General features: G+C 37.4%; 5 protein-coding genes, 1 non-coding gene and 1 pseudogene across 11 annotated transcripts; 5 read left to right on the forward strand and 2 right to left on the reverse strand.

Moving 5' to 3' along the window:
• Positions 1-155: 155 nt before the first annotated feature.
• On the reverse strand, positions 156-1,829 carry RACK1C_AT (receptor for activated C kinase 1C). The gene is made up of 2 exons (NM_112695.3): positions 771-1,829; positions 156-488 (listed from the first exon to the last, which is right to left on the reverse strand). The coding sequence occupies exons 1-2, from the start codon at positions 1,647-1,649 to the stop codon at positions 387-389; spliced, it is 981 nt and encodes a 326-aa protein (NP_188441.1). The 5' UTR covers positions 1,650-1,829; the 3' UTR covers positions 156-386.
• A 33-nt stretch (positions 1,830-1,862) lies between these two features.
• Positions 1,863-4,082, reverse strand: LST8-1 (Transducin/WD40 repeat-like superfamily protein). 2 transcript variants are annotated; one of them, NM_112696.3, is made up of 10 exons: positions 3,738-4,082; positions 3,552-3,653; positions 3,352-3,464; positions 3,128-3,197; positions 2,876-2,953; positions 2,689-2,805; positions 2,507-2,589; positions 2,347-2,426; positions 2,208-2,267; positions 1,863-2,127 (listed from the first exon to the last, which is right to left on the reverse strand). In NM_112696.3, exons 1-10 carry the CDS (start codon positions 3,843-3,845, stop codon positions 2,021-2,023), a joined length of 918 nt encoding a protein of 305 aa, NP_188442.1. In that variant the 5' UTR covers positions 3,846-4,082; the 3' UTR covers positions 1,863-2,020. The 2 variants fall into 2 exon arrangements, with proteins under 2 accessions (NP_188442.1, NP_001030720.1); NM_001035643.1 differs by having other exon boundaries at positions 1,917-2,127; positions 2,347-2,589; positions 3,738-4,063.
• A 126-nt stretch (positions 4,083-4,208) lies between these two features.
• AT3G18145 lies at positions 4,209-7,052 on the forward strand (annotated as a pseudogene). 2 transcript variants are annotated; one of them is made up of 8 exons: positions 4,258-4,396; positions 4,916-5,048; positions 5,105-5,259; positions 5,349-5,461; positions 5,515-5,549; positions 5,644-5,873; positions 6,250-6,399; positions 6,505-6,554. The 2 variants fall into 2 exon arrangements; another variant differs by lacking the exon at positions 5,515-5,549 and having other exon boundaries at positions 4,209-4,396; positions 5,131-5,259; positions 5,550-5,962; positions 6,505-7,052.
• MIR3440b lies at positions 6,754-6,878 on the forward strand. The gene has a single exon (NR_141015.1). It is a non-coding gene; the product is annotated as a microRNA ath-MIR3440b precursor (primary transcript).
• A 154-nt stretch (positions 7,053-7,206) lies between the features above and the next one.
• AT3G18150 (RNI-like superfamily protein) lies at positions 7,207-8,778 on the forward strand (the record flags this gene model as incomplete). Its single annotated transcript, NM_112697.3, is given in 3 exon segments — positions 7,207-8,126; positions 8,237-8,410; positions 8,503-8,778. Coding segments are annotated over 3 exon segments (1,370 nt in total), but the record flags the coding sequence as incomplete, so codon positions are not given.
• Positions 8,779-9,844: 1,066 nt separating this feature from the next.
• PEX3-1 (peroxin 3-1) lies at positions 9,845-12,351 on the forward strand (the record flags this gene model as incomplete). Of its 3 annotated transcripts, none has more annotated exons than NM_112698.4 (7): positions 9,845-10,209; positions 10,361-10,522; positions 10,614-10,804; positions 10,902-11,032; positions 11,321-11,448; positions 11,604-11,810; positions 11,958-12,351. In NM_112698.4, 7 exons carry the CDS (start codon positions 10,196-10,198, stop codon positions 12,199-12,201), a joined length of 1,077 nt encoding a protein of 358 aa, NP_566598.1. In that variant the 3' UTR covers positions 12,202-12,351. The 3 variants fall into 3 exon arrangements, with proteins under 3 accessions (NP_566598.1, NP_974332.1, NP_001154622.1); NM_001161150.1 differs by having other exon boundaries at positions 10,196-10,275; positions 10,373-10,522; NM_202603.1 differs by having other exon boundaries at positions 9,904-10,209; positions 10,361-10,804.
• Positions 12,352-12,402: 51 nt separating this feature from the next.
• MOS4 (modifier of snc1,4) lies at positions 12,403-14,681 on the forward strand. The gene is made up of 6 exons (NM_112699.3): positions 12,403-12,765; positions 13,199-13,377; positions 13,471-13,554; positions 13,911-13,980; positions 14,076-14,209; positions 14,300-14,681. Exons 1-6 carry the CDS (start codon positions 12,526-12,528, stop codon positions 14,352-14,354), a joined length of 762 nt encoding a protein of 253 aa, NP_566599.1. The 5' UTR covers positions 12,403-12,525; the 3' UTR covers positions 14,355-14,681.
• The last annotated feature ends 1,678 nt before the right edge of the window (positions 14,682-16,359 follow it).

Consider the following 16,359-nt stretch of genomic DNA (forward strand, 5'->3'; position numbering starts at 1 on the left):
TGCTTCCGGTGGTTACAAATTTGAAGACAAAGAAACCCACCCTAACTGAATTGGGCCAATCATGGGCTTTAGAAATCTAATAGGCTTGTAATGTGGCCGGTGAAAGAGATAAGAGTGATATATTATAGGGATGAATTGTGAAGATTGAACCTCAATAAGACCAATCGGAAGATCACGAAGGTAAGTGTAATCAAAATCGTGACCTTTTGATATATAGTGATATGATAATCAATGGATTGTTTTTTTCTCTTCTGGAAATTAAACAAAAATTGCCAAAATAGAGGTTTGCGAGAGACTAATACAATACTGACGCAGTCTGGAAAAATTAAAAGCAGCTAAACTTTTTTCCGGAGATTTCGTGACTTCTTCTTCATCTTGTTGTGTCTCTAGTAACGACCAATACCCCAGACCCTGACAACTCCATCAGTGTAACCACTGAACAATGTGCTTCCATCTGCACTCCAGTTCAAGCTTGTGCAGTAGATAACCTGCATTTTCATTACACATTCCCATTAGATACCATTATCAATCTCTTCCTATATGTTAACATCAAAGTCAAAACCTTTGGAGCAGAGCAACATTTAAAGAATAAAATTCCTAGTTTCAAAGCTAATGGGTAAGGGAAAAGATTTCCTACATGCAATTTCTAACCAAAATTTCACTTTTTTTTTGTCATAACCAAAGATAATTTCATCACTACTTTTGGTGCATTCACTAACCTATCAATAGAGAACCAATTACTATAGTGAAATCATAAGATAATGACGTACCTTCTTCTGGTTACCAGTTCCAACACCACCTTCATTCTTCTCTGCCTCAGACTTGAGATCAACCTTCAAGTCCTCAACAACAGACTTGCTCTCAAGATCCCAAATCCTAATGCTATTCTCAGTAGCAGCACACAACCAGTATCTGTTAGGACTGAAGCAAAGCGAGTGAATAATCGAACCCGCCTCAAGCGAGTAAAGCTTCTTTCCTTCAGCCAAATCCCACAACAAGATAACACCATCTTTCCCACCACTGGCGCATAGCGAACCATCAGGCGAGACAGCAACAGTGTTGAGGTAACCAGAGTGACCAACAAGAGAGTTCCTCAGCTTACAGTTCTGGAGATTCCAAACTTTCACAGTTTTATCCCAAGAAGCAGATACAATAGTTGGTACAAGAGTATTAGGACTAAACCTAACACAACTAACCCATTCCTTGTGACCATCACCTTCAGAGATGGTATACTTACACTCACCAAGTGTGTTCCAAAGCTTAATCGTACGATCACGAGAAGCAGACACGATCTGCCGGTTATCAGTAGAGAATGCAACAGAGAGCACATCTTTCGTATGACCAACGAATCGACGAGTTGTTTCTCCCGTGGCAAGATCCCAGAGACGGAGCTCACCGTCCCAGCTTCCGGAGAGTGCAAACTGACCGTCCGATGAGAGAACAACATCTTCCACGAAGTGAGAGTGACCTGTGAGCCTACGCTGAGCAACACCGTAAGACTTATCGTCCTTTGTGAGTTTCCAGAGGATGATGGATTTGTCACGCGACGCTGTGACGATGATGTCGGAATTGTCGATCGGCGTAGCGATGGCCGTGACAATGTCGGTGTGGGCGCGCATAATGCCCTTCAATACGAGTCCCTCGGCCATGGTTTGAGGTTTTCGGGTTTCTTCTTCTTACTCACGAAAATGGCGTAACAGAGCGAGAGATTACGAGGTCGATTGAAATGTTTGGTATTTATACTCTAGGTCTAAAAATGAATCAAATTAGGGTTTAGTGTGGTTTCTGCGAGGAGACTGGCTCATTTGGGCCGGAGTTTCCGAGTCAGGTATAAATGGGCCTCTTCTGAAATAAATTTTGTTGGAGCATTTTTGTTGTGATATAGTTGAGAAATGTTTGATCAGAGAGGGAACATAAGAGCAATTTGAACGAATTCGATTGAAATGTACAAGAGTTTACTAAAACACAAATAACACAATCGTAGTTTGTTCATAATTTAGCTTTGATTCTTATTAAGGTTTTAATCGTGAAGTGCACAGCACACAGTGGCTTTGTGATGACCTTGGTACACTTTCACTTCTTTGCCTGCTGGCATCGACCACAATCTAGCCGTCATGTCCGATGATGCTGTACAACATCATAGAAACCCGTTTAAAGATTGTTCTGATATGTTTTTCAGTGGTTTAAGTTAAGACAGAGATTAGTACCTGTTACAAGAAATTCTCCATCCACTGAGAAGACGCAGTCCCAAACCCATCTTTGATGTCCTGTTATATAAGATTTGATGATAGTGTAAGAGACGATAATGGAGAATGAATGCTGTTGACAGTAACATGGAGAACATACCTGTTAAAACTTTCTCTAGTTTAAAACCATCGACGTTCCATATTTTGACAGTTTTATCAGATGATGCAGTCGCTAGATATCTGCTAACAAATATGTAAGAGCTTCGAAAAGGAGAGGATGAAGAAAACGGTTAAAAGAGAAAGTATAAGAAACATGTTACTTGTTTGCAGGAGAGAGGAGACATTTAAGGATGTGGCCATTATGAGCTTGCAGCTTATGAAGGGGCTCAAACTCTGTCATTGTCTGTAAAAGATTTTGAATTTTTAAATGGCATGGACAATTAGAGTAATGCGACTACAACATGGTTAAACAAAAGAAAGGTTTGCATATCAGGAACACTACCTGTTTTCCACGCAACAAGCGCCATACATAACATGTTCCACGGTTGTTAGCAGCGACTACCATTGTCCCATCCCACATAACAGTTAAAGACCGTACAGCTGTATCAACTTCTGGTACCTATAGTTAACCTCAAGTGATTATCTACGGATTTTCAGAAATGAAATGAAGACGTGTCAAAGGCAATTACCAGTTCACAGCTACACGAATTTGCTCTGAGATCCCATACACGTATATTTCCATTTTGGTCTCCAGATATCAATTCAGTCTGTACAAAAAAAAAAAACAAAGTTCATAATAAAGACTAAGGAAATAGTTCATAATAACAGCTGAGACAACTACCAAAATCACAGCAGTTTCAACAGTAGCAATACAACAACTCTCTTAAACATAAAACGAAGCTGATTCCCACAGCACAACAATAACAGATGACTTCATGTACCTGATTTGGGTGTAAAACAACTGTATTAACCGCTGCAACACTTTCATACTCCTTTTGGCAACCCGGAGCCCTGCATTTTGGTTTACGAGTCAACAAGAATACAATTTAGAACGTTCTTAGTATTTTTCGTAACTTTATATTCAATATCTCCTTATCCTTTCCCAGAATCCACACTTGAATAAATCTATAAACTTTTAGCTAAAGATGAAGATGACATGATATACCTTAAGTCCCAGATCTTAACTGTGCCATCTTCTGATCCTGAATACATCCATTTTGCATCACATTGAAATCCTACTGCCATAACATTGTTGGTGTGTGAATCGTAAGTCATCACCTAATACACACGACGACTCCATCAAGATCACTCAAGCAGGTAGAAGGAAGCAAACACCACATTGAGAAAAAAAGAGAGGAGTTTTACAGGTTGAGGACTATTGGAATTGACATCAAAGAGTCGAATATGAGGATTGCAAGCTGCAGCTAGATAATGCTTATCTGGGGTTATCTCAAGCCTATTTACATGCTGCAATTACAAACATTAATTTGTCTCAGTTTTATTAATTACTCAGAATTCACAAAATCAAGGGAGAGAGAGAGAGAAACAAACCGAATCAGGATACTGAATGGTACGGTAACAGCGACCAGTTTCGGCTTCCCAGAATCGGATGGTGTGATCATAGCTAGCCGTAGCAAGAATCACAGAAGGCTGACTCATTTTCGATCGATTTTATCCCGATTGAAATATTAAACCAACCATTTCGTGATTTTTGCTGATTCCCAGAAAACAAACAAACCCCCTTTTCGAAATAATCAACAGAAGAACAAGCTAGGGTTTGGTGATTGAGGATCAAAAAACAGGGGAAAGAAAAAGGTGCAGAGAACTGTAAATTGAAGAGAAGAAGAAAAATAGGGTTTTTACCAAGCTTTTCTCATAATTAATTAACGCGGGGAGGTTTTAGTATAAATATATATCTATTGGGGTTTATTTAAATATACGAAAATAAGTAAAGGGCTATTTTGTTATTTATGAAAAGTAATAAGAAAATATAAAGAACAACTATTTGTTCACTACTTCACTGACAGACATAACGGCTGAGACTCCTTGGAAGCTTTTAGAGACGGCAACAATGGCGGCTACGAAAGCTCTGGAATTTGTTTTGCCGACGGGCTTCTTCATCCAGCCGTCATTGAACCGTCGCGGAGGAGTTAGGCTCTCCGTCGTCAAGTGTTCCATTTCTTCAGTCACCTCTACAGGCACCGCATCTGGTAACGCTCGCCGATTTCCCCATTTCCGTATTTTCACAGCTTGATTTTTTCCCAGAACTTTAGATTCGAATTGGCTTTCGATTCAAATGTTATGTATATATATGATTTTTTCAGATTACTTGTAGGCTCTTGATTCGTGCCTTAATCATCGTTTTGGTTATTGTTTCTTTTAGTTTGGATGAGCTGAAAATGTGTGTGAATGTTGAAATGTGATTCAAACAAGAGTAAAGAGGGGAGTTAATGTGTGTTAAGACACATTTGTCAGTTTTGGTTTTACAATAAATTTGGGGGTTTTTATTTTTATGTTTGTAGGACATAATGAGTCCATGGGTTTAATGGGTGCAGATACATTTCTTTTCTATATAAGCATGTAGTCTCATTTGTGAGAAATTATCAGAGATATCAGAGACATCTGAAAGTCATTCACAGAATTAAGTATCATTCAGCTAAACAGTTCTTAACCTCTGTTCTATCATCTCTGTTTCTAACAGTGAATTCCTTGTTTTACCGGTTTTGTAGGTTTTTTAGAGAAACCATGGAGCTCATACAATGCTAGGCTAGTGTTAGAAGATGGCTCTGTTTGGTCAGCTAAGTCTTTTGGTGCTTCTGGAACCCGTGTTGCTGAATTGGTATTTAACACCTCTTTGACAGGGTCAGATTCTTTTTTAGATTCTAATTTAGATTTCTAGATATTATAACTGGGTTTAGAACATTACTCATTTTAATCCTACCAGATGATCTTGACACACGGGCAATAACCCGTCGATTAAGAGAAAGCGGCAGTCTTAACGGTGTGCTTAGCACTGATGGATCCAAAACCGACGAGGAACTTTTGCATATGTCCCGCTCTTGGGATATAGTAGGTCTGAATTCTTTCACTGCCCTCCTTAAAATATGATCAGCGTGGAATATGTGATTGAGCTCTGTCTATCTGCTTGGTTGAATATTTTAGGCCTTGATCTAATAAGCGATGTTTCCTGTAAATCTCCCTACGAATGGGTTGAAAAAACAAATCCTGAATGGGAGTTTAAGACAACCTCCTCACGTCACAGGGAATCCTACAGAGTGAGTTGTACTTTCTCTTCTCTAATTTACATTCTCATCGATTTCCTCACTAGCTTCTAACTCTGTTTTCATACTTCCACTTCAAAAGGTTATTGCATATGATTTCGGGATCAAGCAAAACATTCTAAGACGGGATTTCCTCACTAGCTTCTAACTCTGTTTTCATACTTCCACTTCAAAAGGTTATTGCATATGATTTCGGCATCATACGGTTGTGAAATCACAGTTGTCCCATCGACATGGCCAGCTGCAGAGGCGCTTAAAATGAAACCAGACGGGATTCTATTCAGCAACGGTCCAGGAGATCCTTCTGCAGTGCCTTATGCAGTTGAGACGGTTAAAGAGCTTCTAGGAAAAGTTCCTGTCTATGGAATCTGTATGGGTCATCAGTTACTTGGACAAGCTCTTGGAGGTAAAACCTTTAAGATGAAATTTGGTCATCATGGAGGAAACCATCCAGTTCGTAACAACAGAACCGGCCATGTCGAGATCAGTGCTCAGGTATGCTCCATTTACTATCTATAGATTATAACCACACAAGATTAAACAGTCTAATCTTTCAGTTCTAATATAGTTTACAAATATGATGGGAAAATAAAAATTATTAATCAAAACTTAGTTATATACTTATATATGTAACTCTGAGAACTTGTTGTTACATGGCTGTCGAGTTCAGCTTCTCACTTCCTAGTACAGTAAACTAAAAAAAAGACGTCTCTGTTTTGTGTCTGCTGAAGATTTTGATTGATATTGTTTGTGCGGATTTTGGCAAAACCATAACTATGCAGTGGACCCAGCTTCTCTTCCCACCGGCGTGGAAGTGACTCACGTCAATCTCAACGACGGAAGTTGCGCCGGTCTCTCTTTTCCGGCAATGCATGTCATGTCTCTTCAGTATCACCCTGAGGCTTCTCCTGGACCTCATGACTCCGACAACGGTATTAAACCATTCTTTCTTTTCCCTTTTGTCTGGTACCTATCAAAACGTAAACGCTACTAAAACGCTATGCATTAATTTTTGCCTAATCTTTTCATATATGCAGCATTTGGAGATTTTGTGGAGCTTATGAAAAGATTTAAACGAAGCACTTGATCTCGGCTAAATCAGTGATCTAGCGAAGGAGTTTTGTTTAGGTGGATTGAAGTTGGAGTTGCGAATTTTTTTGTCGTGTGAGAAATAAAATAGCATAATGACTGCCGAAATAAGACAATTTAGTTGAGAAACTTATGCAAGTTTGATATTTATACTAACATCAAAAGTAGCTTGCTTGCCATTTTTGTTAGGAACTGGATCTGGTATTTTGCTCAAGTATGGTTTTCTTGGCCCATCCACTTCTAATGTGTTTTGTAACTAATGCAAAATGTGCATTAGAAGTGGATTGGTCAAGGGAAGCGTACTTGTGCAAAATGCGGCAGTCCAATTCCTAACAAGTTTGGCAAGCAATCCATTTTTGGTGGCTTGTATGTACCGAGCTATTACAGACTGACGGTTTTGTTTTGTAACTAAAGAGGAGAAAAAAACTCTAGTATATGATTTCAATATCTATGGATCCTCCAATTTAGTTTTCTGGTTTAGATTTTTTTCTTCCTTATCTTGGATTTTCTGGTTTATTAGGTTTAGAACTAAATAAAACTGTTATGTGGTTGGTTTGATAAGATTTTGGTTTCAGTTGGAATATCAAAAAATATATAATGGGTCTTCAAAACATTACCATTCGTTGATAATAAACCCTAAGAAAATCAAGATGGCCGACGACAGCGCAACCCCCGGTGTAAGAGTCCCTAGCCACCGCTACGGTCGTCATTACCATCGGCGGAAAATCAAAGAAGCAGTAGACTCAATAAGCTCTTTACCTGATGTGATCCTCCAACATATCCTCTCCTTTATTCCGACCAAACTCGCCATCACAACTTCCCTCTTGTCAAAACGATGGAGACATGTATGGTGTGATACACCTTCTCTTTCATTTAATGATTACAGACTGGAGGCTCCATTTATAGACGAAACCCTAACTCGCTATACAGCTTCCAAGATGATGCGTTTTCACCTCCATACCAGCTTGATCAACAATGTTCCCCACTTAGAAAGTTGGATCAAGTTCGCCATGTCCCGTAACGTGGATCATCTGTCCCTGGATCTCTGGAATCAAGTTGCCAATAAGTTTAAGTTTCCTGATTTCTTCCACATCAATTCATCTCTCAAGCAACTCACTGTTGTGTTAGACTTTTCTGATACGATGATTGCCATATGCTGAAGAAGTTGTACTTGAGTACTTGTCTTCTCTCTGATGAATCCATGGCTAACATTCTATTTGGTTGTCCAATTCTCGAGAGCTTAACACTAGATCACTGCGGTGGACTAAGGGTTCTTGATCTCAGCAAATCACTGCGCCTGAGAACATTAGAAATAAACTGTAACATTTGGGTTCCCGAGCTAACGGCAATGCAGATTGTGGCTCCACATACCCATTGTCTCAGATTGAGAAACTCTAAATTACCATGTAGTCTTGTTGATGTCTCATCACTGAAGGAAGCTAAACTTAACATTTGCATTGACTCATTTTCTAAAACCATCAAGGCTGACTTTCTTCAAGTCACGCTGTTAAAGATGTTGGAAAAGTTGCACAACGTGGAGAAGCTTACTTTGGGTGGAAACTTTCTTCAGGTAGATGGACTAGTTATTATTTGTTTTTCTTTAAGTTTAGGAATGTTTAAATCTATGGTATATGCATGGTACTGAATACAGCGTTTTGCTATTCAATATCTTTTATGTAGATTTTATCCGTTGCCGAGCTTCGTGGTGTCCCTTTCCCGATGTTCAAGGTGAAAGATTTGACTCTCGAGACAGTCATCTTTCAGTATGTTATTCCTGGTATAGAAAGAGTGTTACAAAACTCACCTGATTTAAAGAAGCTAACATTACTCACAAAGGATTTCTACCATAAACCGGTATATTTTACTACCATATATATAAACCTCTTTTATTTTCCATGATTACCTTTTCTGTCATCCAAGAACCATGTTTTTTTTCTGTTGTGCAGGGTGAGTATCTTGGCGACCACATGGATTTGGAAGGCTTTAATCTCGATCAATGTTGGAAATCAAAATATGGTGTCTTTTGGAACAAGTCATGTTTGGATGTAGAGTCAGAGCACGTTGTTTCATTCGTGGAACTTATGCTTAAAAACACAAAGGCATTAGACAAGATGGTCGTACTGTTGGAAGACCATTACGTTAGGTTTAAAGAGATGGTTCCAAGACTTTCTCACAACTATAATATCTCCATTGCCCTCTACACCTTCAAGCCGCAAAGTTAGATTAGAGGTGAATATGATCATTGAGTCTTATTGAGCATTTTACCCCAAGTTAGATTCTTGATTTTGATTTTGATGAAAACCAGCTGTATAACCGGTGAAAACCAGCGTTGATTATGTCCAAGATAGTATTAAAAGAAGAGATAGTAGTTAGTTAGTTTTTTTTGTGTAAGTCACAAGTTCTTACGAAATTAGAGAGGGAAAAATTATTGAAATGTGTGTTGCTATTAACCTTTTGGATGTGATCTCTCTATCAGATTGTTAATTTACTAATTCTTTTGAACCCTGATATTGGAAATTTACATCTAGTTCTAGCTCAAAAACGATGTAAATTAAGCTCTAATTTTTTTCAGTCGGTAAGTTTTCAATTATAGAATAACATGTCAGTCAGTATTTTGTTTTTGTTATGCCGATAACATTTCAATTTTGGTGTGGAATGTGTAGTTCTACTTGACATGATAACGAACGAAGCCTCAAGCCTGTATATACGAGATAAAATCGAAGTAGATAGATCACTGGATGGATCCAGATCATGTTGGGGAAAAGAGACATTAAAGAGGTTGTAGATTGTTTGTATATCCGAGGTTGTCGTTGCATGAAAAGAGACATATAAGTGAAGACAAGAAATCTTGAAAATCTCTAGTTCAGTCCAAAGGTTTGAGGAGAGTTTGAACATTATGAAATTGCTTCTACACGTGGGCCTACTTATAAACCGGAAATGTCAATGGAACCGGTTTGTTTGTTGGACATTCATTATATACAAAATTGACTGGTAATGTTAGTCCATTTTATTAAATGTTGGATTTAATTTTGTACCTAAATAAGCATATATATATATATATACATATATATAACTGAAAGTATTTCTTGAGCTAATGGATACAAAATCTACACAATACGGTTCGGTTTGATTCAATAGCCAACACTATTTGATTTTTCTAAACCAACGATAAAATCGGTCTACTGAAATTACTACCGAGTTTATCAGTTCAACATCTTTCGGTCGGAACGTATATGTATATGTTGGTTGACCTAATAAAGCAAATAGACTTTGGTTCGGTTAAGTTCGGTTAAATAAAGAAAAAGCAGATTCTGAGCTTTGTTTGTGAGATTCAGTTTCCAATATCAGAGAATCTCTGTGTCGCCTGAAGTGATAACATTCTCATTATTCACCCAAGGAGAGAGATCGGAGCTAAAAAGCCATCTCTCGCCGGAAAATTTCTCAGTTTTCTTATTACCTTAGCCACAGACAACAAGACGACAGAGGAATCTAATCTTAGCCCCCTTTCCTCTCTGTCTCTCTCTATATCTCTGTCTTTAGGCTTTGAGATATCTTCAACACGAAGCTTTTTGCTTCTTTTTTTTATCTCTTTAAAAAATTCCAGCCAATGGTTCGAATCCAATAGTAGCTTCAAAGGTCATGGATTTAGTCAGGTGTGTTCTAAATTCTGATCTCCTTATGTATTCCTTTCTCTCGCTATTGGTTTCTAGTTCCGTAGGGTTTTAGATACGTTTGCAACTGAGGACAATTAGGTTTCTTTTAATCCACATCACGATTGATTCAAAGTTCATTGTGTTTCTGTAGGGGTTTGTGGAGGAAACATAGAAGGAAGATTTTGGTGACGACGACTTGTTTGGGAAGTGGGTATTTGCTCTATAAACTATACAATGCCCATACTCGTAAGCTCGCTGATTTGGAACGAGAGCTTGCTAATGAGCGTGAAAACGACGAGATCATCAAAACCCAGTTGAGTTTTTGTAACCTCTCGTCTTTATTTTTTGCTTGTTTATCGATTTCTAGTCCTTATTGGTTTTGTTCTCTCTATGCTCTATGTTAGAATGAAGGCACATTTCGATAACATTCAGATGATTGCTGATACTACTACATTGCCTCACGCAATTCATCACTTGAGTAGTCGTGTAGTTGAAGAGATTGATGTCTCGAGTATTATGGATAAGCTAAGCAAAGGCAAAGGAATATTGATTCCTTCTGAGAAGCTTCAACTCTGGAATGAGCTCAAAATTTTGAGTGCGTTGTTGTTCCCTTACTTGTACTTCTCGTGCTCTGTGGCAACATTGGATCTTCTCATTAATCAATCTTTTTAAATGTGTTTCCTTGTGTTCAGGTTTCACGAGAATGGTCTTGTCCCTTTGGTCGGTCACTATGCTTAGTTTGTACATTAGGGTTCAAGTCAATATTTTGGGCAGACATTTATATATCGACACTGCTAGAGGTCTTGGGAGCTCCCATTTACTTGTAAGACATTTTACTTTTCTCTTTTTATTGTCTTAAGAATCATTGTTAAGCTACTTCTAGCAAATTGGTCATTCTGATAAAATTTTGTGTACTTTCATTCTACTTGTTGCATTGTATCTTGAGATATCAAAATTTCAAATTGAGATTTCAAGGGGTAGAAGTTGATATTTTGCATCTTTTCCTTTCAAAATTATCGAAATTAGTGTATTCATTGGTCTTAGATATAACTCTTGGCTGGATTACCACAATCTTTACCAACGTCATTTCCTTGATATGTTTTTTTCTCAGGACGAACTAGATCTCATAGAGAGAGATGATGAACAAAAGTTTTTGACAAGCGCTGATTTTCTTGCGACCAGTGGCATGCCGAGTTTGATTTCTAACATGCAGAACGCAGTGAAAGAAGTTCTCAAGGGGTAATTTACATTACAAACCTACTTATCAAAGATGTCTCCCTTGTTTCTCATCCTTGAAGATTGATTTTATGGTGCCTCAAACTCAAATGCCTATGAAGAATCACTATACTTTTATGAACGTATAGCGAAATCTAACTATGTGTGTTTAATTGCAGAAAGCAGTTAAAGGATGTGTTAACCACAAGTGCTCTTCGAGAAACTGTGATGCGGATTCTCGATGTGTTTATGAGCACAGGAAGTCCACACCACTGGGTAGATTATCTAATGATGTCCCAAGACGCAACCACTGATGTTTCCTCTTCTGATGCAACTGTTACCAAGTTTCATCTACTCATAACCGAGACACGGGAAGTACTCACAAGGTAAAAAAAATCTCTGCTCTTTAACCCGCAAAAGACGAACAATTTCACTTCTTTAAAGCCTTGTCCTCGTTTCTGCTTCAATGCTCAAAGCAAGAATGTTGCAATGTAGCCTGTTAAACATTTCTTGGTCTTGTTTTCATGTTGCAGCAATGATTTTTCAAATGTAGCAGAGATCTCACTCAAGTGTTGTGCCGTTGCGTTAGTAGAGGAGATGGAAACGCAGACCGGTCTGGCCACAGGGATGCAATTGGCAAAGCTATTACCACAGATTGAGAAAACCATGCCGGAGATTTCAGCTGAGCCGGAGAAGAACCGGTTCTTGCAACTCATCCGAGATTTGCCTGAAGTTAAACTCTTTTTTACTCTTTTATACGCAAATATGCCTCAGTAGCATTATTAAACCCCATTGCCAAAAATTGTTTCCTGATCACTTTTTATCATATGTTTCGATTTACTTCAAAATAGTAAAACCAAACATCTCTAGAATAATTGTTCAATATCTATATCAAATCATTTACTAATATAGTAATATTGCAGCAACAAAAAAGGACACCGTGTATTACATATCTTTCAGTTTTTAGGGCCCTAGAAGCCCAAGGCCCAATAAAACCGGGTCGGTGATATTAACTTCTTCTTTTTTATTAACTTGGGTCTCTCCATCTTTCTCAGTTCTCACTATCTGGACACTTTCGATTTCTGAAGTTGAGAGACGACTATGGCGACGAACAATGGTGATGTCTTGATGTTGGAGGCGACGCCGGAGGCTGCGAGGCCCTGGGCTAGTGCGGCGAATGCAGAAGTTATCGATGCGCTTCCTTATATAGACGACGACTATGGCAATCCATTGATTAAGTCGGAGGTAGACCGTTTGGTGGAGGAAGAGATGCGTCGGAGCTCTAAGAAGCCAGCTGACTTTCTAAAGGACTTGCCTCCTCTTCCGAAGTTCGATTTTAAGGTGAATTTCACTGTGAATCCTTTTATCGATTTGTTTGTTCGTTTCTCTAGCTAGGGTTTGGAAATTTTGTTGGATTAGGGTTTAAAGGGAATTTGGTGAATTCCAATCTTTTGGTTTCTGGGTTTTACTTCATCTTGGACTTTATAGGAGTGAGTGTTGATTTTGGGTTTGTTATGATAGGGTTCTTGTTCTCTTCTTCTATTCGTTTTCTTAACGGAGAGAAAAGAGGAGCATAGTGTTTAGTGATTTATCTAAGGTTCAATTAATTTTAGTTTAAGGGTTCAGAATCAACTAGAATCTTAAGATTGAATGGAATCCTCATGAGCAACTGGTCTTGGTAGTAGAAGTTTTATGATCTTGTAGCTAGTTTTATGATTTAGGTCTAAAGGTATTGATTGATTTGTCGCTTTTGTTTTGTTGAAAACGAATGTAGAACTGCCCTGTTCTTGGCAAAGAGTATGAGCGTGTTAGAGCTGGGAAGCCTCCTGTGCGGATAGATTTCGAATCCCGATACAAACTTGAAATGCCACCTGCCAATAAGAGGAATGATGATGCTGCCTGGAAGCAGTATCTTCAGAAGAATCAACGGTCATTGCAACAGAAGCTGATTGAGTAAGCAAAGTTTCTGATTTTTTCTAATACATGATTCTCTTCTGTATATACTGGGTTTTCCTGTTTTAAAACGTGGATTTTTTTCATTCACAGGCTTGAGAATTTGGAATTGATGTCAAAACTTGGCCCCGAGCTTTGGAGACAGAACAACCATCGCCTTGAAGTATTTTTGACCAGGTTTGTTCACATTTGTATATACTGCAGCATTGATTGAATTTGAATGAGTAAAAGGGTTTAAGCTTTTTGGTTGATGGATTGTATATATCCTAGATGATCTGCTGAAGCATTATTGATATATATGTTGTCCCTCTTGCTTGCATAATATGCTTCTTTGGCTGTAGTACACGAGATTTGCCTTTCGTTATTCTTCATGTGCTTTCTGCTTGAAAGTTTCTTTGTTTCCTTTAAACATAAGAAAGGTCTTCGTGAGCTTGTAACATGTCATTCTTTATAAAACTGTACCCAGTCTCTGGCTTTTGGAACTTAACCACAGTGAGATTGATTTCAACCCTCTATTTGAACCCTATTTGCAGAATGCAAAGACTAGCACAGGAGCAGAATGAGGAAATTGAAAAAGTAAATCGGGAAAGGAAGTATCATCAGGTGACAACTCTTTTGAATTATCTTCATCTTCTTCCTTGCACTTTTCTGTTTGGTTTACGGGGTAATCTAAAACTTTGTTGTGTGGCCATTATCAGCAAACCACATCATACGAGCTCAATGCTCTATCTCAAGAATGGAGACAGCTCTGTGTTAAGAATATGGAGATTCAGTCTGCTTGTGCCATGCTTGAGACACAGATCGATTCGTTCAAGAAAGAAGCTGCTGAAAGGTGAGGAAAATGTTGTCTTACTTCTTTATATCACTCGTAAGAGTTGAATTTTAAGCGTAAAACTGAAACTCGTGGGGTTGTGTGTTTCAGGGGTTGGAACTTAGAAGAGAAACTAGAGAACGTCGAGCCACTTCAAATGCAATGAGGCGCCTCCCTTGCTCTTAAGTAACATAGGTTCAGAGCAAAACAACTGTTGGTCAGTTTGGTTTGAGTTGTGGGTTAAGAGAATCAAAGACGAGACAGTTTCAGTTATTTGCCAGTTTTGTGAAATCCTCTGCTCTCCTGTCAAGTGGTGTGTGGGACAAGTAATTGCTTTTGAAAGTATCGAAACTCTTTAATTTATCGAGCATAACGTTTACGATTTGAAATACAATATAAATTTTTGTATTTAGAAACATATATTCTCTCTCTATATTAAGATGTTGCATCCCTTATTCTCCTATAATCAGAATGCAGAAAAGCTCCTCCGTCCATTTTTTTCTTCTTGGATAGATTCAAACCAATATAATATGGTTCTTCCATGATATTACTTCTTGTGGTTTCGTGTGGTACAAATTGAATTTTCTACTCAAATTTGAATATATCCATGCATAATGCATAATGCATTGTATTGTAAATGATCCTTGAGCTTCCCTTTGTTTAATGTTAATTAGACGCACAAAAAAATGTATAGATAAAAGTTAAAGTGACGGAGCCATTGCTCATAAACATTATTTTTCTTAATCTTATACCAATTTTCACAAAACATAAAAATTATGCATTTCCTACCGACTACCAATCCTTTAAATAAATATATTTGTATATACGTATTTGACATAATTTTCAATTTAAATATTACAATTAAACCAAAAAAAAAAATCACATATTGGAAGGTGCACACGTACGTCGTCATGCGACCCACCAACGAGGCTATAAGACACGGAACTCGTTAGAATGTCTCTTTCCTACTTAACAACCTTCTTATATTGCCTTTTAACAAAGAAAAAAAATCCTTCCTATATTGCTATTATTATTATGATGCATCTTATTATCACCTAATTAATTAATGGAAACCCCATATTCTTTCTCAACACATTTCAATTGGATGTTGAGGTAGTCACCGCACGTTTTTGGATGATTATAAAGTAAAAGCTTCTCTTAAGTAGATTTAGTCCTTCATCCATAGTAAGACTCAAGTTATAGCAAAACAAGCAACAACAAAACTAATCATTACTGATTGAAAATATGCACCATGCATTATGCAATAATTAATTGTAACCAGTAGATTGGTGATGATACAATTTCAGAATTAGACCAGTCACGATCCGCATATGACATTATGATCACAATTCACAAAACATATTTACTAACAATTATCTAAAAAGTTTTGACATGTATATGTAAATTGTTTGTCATCCATTGACATAAGATTGGGTAACGATTGCTATGTATGTCTTAACTACTCTATAAGTTTTTTCAACGGAGTTAGTCCTGATAAGATGGGGATGCTTAAAACTTCATAAGACCATATATACATCAATTATTGAATTCAAATATACAAAGAAAAAGAAAAAAAAAGAATGTAATGAGAGATTGTTGGAAAAAGTCCAAAGTCGACAATCGAACAACCAAGTTTCACATAAGTCTAGAAAAACTTCACCAACTGTTAGTTGATTCATAGCTATCAGGCCACATTTGATTCTGCCTCATTCGTTAATAGGTCTCAAGGAAACAAAACTAAACAATTAGCAATCAATCATTTAGATTTTGGTTGTGTCTGTCATAACAGTCAACTACAAACTTTCTTTCATTTTCATTATTTTATTAAAGAAAAGTACTAGTTATGAACTTCTAATCAATTTCCATATGTTCAATATTTTTATTTAAATATATGTTTCTAACTACAATCTATATACTCTTTTTGTGTAAGTTGTAGTTGTGATAATATGTTTGCTTGTTTTTTTTTGTCAACCACACATTATTATATATAATGTATGAAAATAAAAATTCTTCATTGATAATCTAATTTGGAAAAGAAAAAATTGCAAATAAAACTAACATGTCCTTTAACTATGGCTGAACAAGCTAAGATGATTTATAAAGCAAAATAAATTCGTCCACGGAAGGTTTGAGAAAGTGGATAATTTCTCGGGGTTACGGGACATTTGATC

The sequence above is a fragment of the Arabidopsis thaliana genome, chromosome 3 (assembly GCF_000001735.4).
Source record: "Arabidopsis thaliana chromosome 3, partial sequence".
Classification (NCBI taxonomy): Eukaryota; Viridiplantae; Streptophyta; class Magnoliopsida; order Brassicales; family Brassicaceae; genus Arabidopsis; species Arabidopsis thaliana.